The following is a 6,000-nucleotide window of genomic DNA, read 5'->3' on the forward strand; positions in this document are numbered from 1 at the left end:
GTGACGAGGAATTATTGCCGCAACCAATGATTATACTGCGGTTACATAACAGACATTAATGTCTTCGAGATCAAGCGACAAGGCTTATCAGTGCGCATGTAATACTGAGCCATTGGCAACTCACTCCTTCACACAGAGCATGTGTAAACAGGGCTATCACCCGTTCTAAACAGGGAGAGGTGTCTCAAAAATTTTCGTCCGTGTATCTCAGCATGCATGGTGCTTAAAGCGTTCGAGAACTTTTTGTGGAGAGTGTACTGTCAGACAGCGAGATCGGGCGAGAGCCCATCCGCATTCTTGGAGCTGGTATTTCAAATTTCAAGGGTAATTCAAGGGCAGCCTCAAGAGGTTTAAGATTACTCTCCCTCTGTACGCTTTACTACCACTATATTTAGTTTGCGTTTGCGTCAAAGAATAGTTTGTAAAGGACTACGTAGCAGTAGGAAGCCACTGGAACCACAAGAAATATTGTCACGCAACATTATTGTTCCTAGAACAACAACATATCTGAATATTTAACGTTTTTAGGGCCATTTATTTTGGTAAGAGTATATATATATATATATATATATATATATATATATATATATATATATATATATATATATATATATATATATATATATATTATATTGTGTGTGTGTGTGTGTGTGTGTAACACCACTGGCGTCATGAATGCAGCCATCACATGCAGGGTTGCCAGTTTGGCCTAAATAGGCCAAACTGGCCTATTTTGGGTGTGGTTGGCCTACAAAAAAATGATTAACAGGCCAAACTTCATTTGGCTTTATTTTTGGTCTATTTTAAGTAATATTCTTAAAAGGAGATAATTAAGATTTCGAAGATGTGTACCTAAAATATTCACACTTGATTTCTGCTGATAAGTGATAATCATCCTTAAACCCCTATTCCTAAGGAGCTATATATATATATATATATATATATATATATATATATATATATATATATATATATATATATATATATATATATATATATATATATATATATATATATATATATATATATATATATATATATATATATATATATATATATATATATATATATATATATATATATACACACACACACACACACACACACACACACACACACATACACACGAGTATAATACGTTAAAAATCAGAAGAGATGTGATAATGAATTTAAATATCTAGTTATATCAAGATCACGATCAACATCAAATGCGATGGTTAAATTAGGCACCGTGATGCAAATTTGGACAGGAGCATGTTCCTTTTTTACCACCTGCCTCGTGACGTCGGCTGCATATCAGCATTCTCTAATAGAAAAAAAAAGTCTGGCTGCAGCCCCACTTGCCAAGCTAATAATAGCCCACTTTTGACGTTGTCAATAATGACCTTGATTTCCTTAAATGCATGATCAGGCCCGTAATTTTGGCAGGGTTTTTTTTTTTTTTTTTTGGGGGGGCGAGGGCATCATAGGTCCATGAGGTAGGGAGGGAAAATTAGCGTTGGAAGTGAGCATGCACAGGTGGGGTAAATATTTTTAAATATAACCACTTTTCGGGGCATTTTGAGGCCGATATAGAAAACACTGGGGGGCTATAGCCACACTGTGGTGGCGTGAGCTGGATACAAGGGGAGCGTGATTCCGTCTGCCAAAAATTGCATTTTTGCAAGAAATACACCCCCCCCCACACCCACACCCACACACACACTGTGTTACTTTAAAGTAACACAGCCCGAGGAGCAAGGGACGATGTTCCGTTAGTGTTCCCATATAATTTAGCTCGTCACAGTTATCACATGTGTTCCAGCTCTGAACTGACTCATTATCGTCTGAAGTGAACAAAAATGCAAAGCATATATAGACTGTGATCTAGGTGAATATATTACTCGAGTTTCATGTTAACTTCTTTACTTTGAGGCGTATGTCGCTGTCGCGAAAACAAGTCATCCTCACTTAGCTCTGAGTCGCATTTCGTATCTGACGGGCATGTTGACAGCAGCTCATTCGCGGGTTCGACTATGATTATGTTTAGATTTATGGGTTAATCATGTCATATTCACCGATGCCGTTTCAAAATTAAGCGCGCACGGGAATCCTGAATATGAGGTGTTACATGGCCCACGTTTCGACTGCCAGTCAGCAGTAGTGAGGTCGCAATTCAGTGCCTTTGTATTTACGTATTTGAATAGTTATATTCATGGAGTTGGTGCATTCAGTGCTGTACAAAAGAAAAAAAATACCGAAAATAATACCGACGAAAAAATACCGGTACATAGCGGTATACCGATGTGATAAATATACCGTTACCGGTATACCGAAGTGCTGCTGATACCGGTAATACCGGAACTAAAATATCGGTATTCCGATATACCGGATACCGGTGCACATCCCTATCCTGAAAGTCTCATCTGGCCCTTCCTTCGAAAAGGTTGCCCGCCCCTGCCCTACACCATACTCCCCGAATGAGAGTACACCCCCACTTTTCTCGCACACACACACACACACACACACACACACACACACACACACACACAGAGAGAGAGAGAGAGAGAGAGAGAGAGAGAGAGAGAGAGAGAGAGAGAGAGAGAGAGAGAGAGAGAGAGAGATTTACATAGAAAATCAGACCACACAGACTCCATGGTCCAGACTAGGTGGCCTGTCCTTAAACCCAAGTGATTCTGCATTAATCTGATGGCTCCAAAACGTTGCATTTCTACTCTAGTTAATATTAAGTTCAAGGAAGTGACGGTCGAGCTTGTTTTCAAAGGAGTCAATCGTGTTACACTGGACCACTGAAGGTGGGAGCTTATTCCATTCACACTCTACTATGTTGAAGAAAAATTTGGTGCAGTCTGAATTTACTTGTCTACATTTGAGTTTTATGCCATTGTTCCTCGTTCGCAAAGTGTCATCGATCATACACAATTTTGATCTGTCTACATTCGTGTAACCATTAAGTATTTTAAAACATTCGATTAGTTTTCCTCGGAGGCGAAGTTTCTCAAGAGAGAACATGTTAAGGGTGGAAAGCCTTTCTTCGTAGGATTTGTTGCGCAAGGAAGGGATCATTTTTGTTGCCCGACGCTGAGCACCTAATTTAGCAATGTCCTTTGAATGGTGGGGAGACCAAAACTGTACCGCATATTCCAAGTGGGGTCTGACTAAACTATTGTAGAGCGGAAGTATTACATCTTTATTCTTGAATAAATAGTTTCTTATAACGAAGCCCAACATTCTGTTCGCTTTATTTGCTGCATCGACGCATTGCTGTGAGAATTTGAGATTTGACGCGATTTTGACCCCCAGGTCCTTAACGCATTGAACGCTTGTGAGTTTAACGCCGCGCATTTCGTAATCGAACTTCTTATTTCTTGTTCCAACTTGAGGGACCTGGCACTTCTCTACGTTAAAGGGCATCTCCCATCTATCCGACCAGGCTGAAATTTTGTGCAAATCCTCTTGGAGGCTTTGCCTGTCTTCGTCAGTGAGAACCGAGTAACCAATCTTTGTGTCGTCTGCAAATTCACTAATGCGATTATTGAGTTCGACATCCACATCGTTGATGTAAATAATGAAGAGCACTTGGCCAAGAACCGAGCCCTGAGGGACACCACTAGTGACCGGTGCCCACTCTGAGTTAATTCCGTCAATCACCACTCTTTGTTGTCTGTTGCTCAACCAATTCGCGATCCATTGGTTTACTTGAGCGTCAATACCTATTTGCTTTAATTTATAAAGTAATTTATGATGCGGGACCTTATCAAACGCTTTCTGGAAGTCAAGATAGACTATGTCCAATGATTTGGTTACGTCATAAACTGAGAAGAGGTCGTTATAAAAGGTCAATAGGTTTGATAGGCAGGATCTTTTGTTATGGAACCCATGTTGTGAATCCCCAATGGAAGTGGCTTTCAAGGTAACTCACAATTTTGTCTAATTATGCTCTCAAGTAGCTTACCTACAACTGAAGTTAGACTAATGGGTCTGTAATTACCTGGTATTTTTTTTGTCTCCTTTCCTAAAAAATCGGTGTCACGTTAGCCGTTTTCCAATCCGAAGAGACGATGCCTTGTCGCAAGGACATATCGAATACGGTTGTGAGGGAGGAGAGAGACGGTACGCGAGGTCAGTTGGAGACGTGGCAAGTGTATAGCGGGCTGTCTACGTCAGAGCCGCCACTTAAGATTTGCCGGACTATAGGACTGCCACCCGTTCCTTAAAATATGGAATCGTTCTGTATTAGAACGAAATTTTGCAATGTTGTGAACCAATACGGAACGCAGTTTGTTTCGTATTTGGCTGTCTGAAAGGTCAAGCAGACAAAATTCAACACTTAAAACTGTAGTGAGCGAATTTTTCGGTCAATCACAAAACCAGTCCGTAAAATTGTTTGTCAAGGGTCGTCTAAAAATACGTCTGAAGTACGCGACGTAACGTCCCTCTCCCACCTCTTGCCTCCACCAGCAGCGGGCAGCGGCTGTCAGTCATGGCAGGCTAGAGAAATTTTAGGGTTACAACCTATTCCTTAATATATGGATTCGTTCTGTATTGGAGAGTGAGATGTTGCGTTCCTTATTTTTCTGAGATCAAGGTGGCAACCCTACTTTGGACTCGTGACGTTTAAGAGCAACTTGAGACAGGGACAGATAAGTGACTCCCCATCTGCATTATCAGTGATGTGAAGACCAACCTACTAAATCATCTAAGAATCTTTAGATGTGGGGATCCGAACTACCCTTTCAAATATATACCTATATGCTTTTTCTTACTATCAGGTCAGCTGTATGAGTGAATGTTTTGAATTATTATTGTTACTCAGCAAGATATACAAATTATCTGTTTGGCGCCAGTGTTGTACAAGTTTCAGAACTGTACAACTCAGTACACAAAATCCAGCGCCTTATGTAACATTTTTTTCCCACGAGGCACCCCTAAACCTCAAGCCGTGTATCGACAGACGTCTCGGCAAACCCGTTATGAACACACACACACACACACACACACACACACACACACTTTGTTAATCCTACAAGAAGTTTTCTGTTAGTCAAAAAATCGTTGGCAGGTAGGTTTTACCCGTTTAGCTACGCATTTACTTCTTCCCCTCATGAAGCCTCTTAAGAAAGTACATTAAATTTTTTGTTGTAGCGCCACTCTGGTTATTTAGATAAAGAGTAGCACATGTTCCATCTGTTCTTGTTTGTCCAATTTATTAATTAATGGAATCCTCCATCAGAAAATTCAGGTGAATGAGTGAAAACGTTCGAGAATTCTACTTACGTATGCTCCTATTCCCATGACGAGAAGGAAATATATTGCTACACTAACTAAATCCCAGGTAGACAACATTGTATTGCCAACCAGTTGACTCTGGTGATGGTCACTGTCCAAAACACCGCCATCTGAAACGCTTGCAAGAGACGTTTGTCCTGACATGCTTCCACTGCAGAAGCCTCGCCAACTCTACCCCGAAAACCGCCTCGCCGCCCGGCCCGCGCCCGAGGACAATGTTGCAGTGGCTGGCAACCACAGGGATTCTAGAGGCTCCGTCCTGGCAACCGTGCGCCCAGCAGACCTTCAAAATTCACTGAAATATTGCTTTACGGAATTTTTTGGTCTTAGTTTTTTGTTTGTTTGCTTGCTTGTTTGTGTGTGTTTGTAAATATTGAATTTGTCGATATTATCAGTCAGAGAAATAAGTTTTCTCAATGTTGTCTCCGCAATCAATACCGAGCATTCCAGTGCGTGACACAACCAGATGATTTATAAGGTTCAAAACAGCTTGGTGACGCACATTATCATCAACCAAACATACCAAAATCGTCCTGCCCTTATATGGAAAGAAACAGGATCGTTATGAAAGGGTCATCGTTGACAATATGACATAACTATAAGCGTTGCATGGCTGTAGCCGTGCCTCTGTGAGCACGCACACACCAAAACCGTGGATTTAGGGCGGCACCACTCTCCATACCGCTGAAAGACAACACGCGAGACGTGACC

The 6,000-nt window shown here is 41.1% G+C and overlaps 1 protein-coding gene across 2 annotated transcripts in view; it reads right to left on the bottom strand.

Annotated features, from left to right (window-relative positions):
* The window catches only part of LOC126995503 (sodium/glucose cotransporter 5-like), a 63,927-nt gene extending 58,455 nt beyond the window's left edge, over positions 1-5,472 (bottom strand). For both annotated transcript variants that reach the window (XM_050855099.1, XM_050855097.1), the window contains exon 1: positions 5,278-5,472. In XM_050855099.1, the coding sequence (XP_050711056.1) occupies positions 5,278-5,433 (156 nt within the window). In that variant the 5' untranslated portion in view covers positions 5,434-5,472. The remainder of the gene's footprint in view (positions 1-5,277) is intronic.
* Positions 5,473-6,000: the final 528 nt, after the last annotated feature.

This window comes from Eriocheir sinensis, chromosome 8, assembly GCF_024679095.1.
Source record: "Eriocheir sinensis breed Jianghai 21 chromosome 8, ASM2467909v1, whole genome shotgun sequence".
Classification (NCBI taxonomy): domain Eukaryota; kingdom Metazoa; phylum Arthropoda; class Malacostraca; order Decapoda; family Varunidae; genus Eriocheir; species Eriocheir sinensis.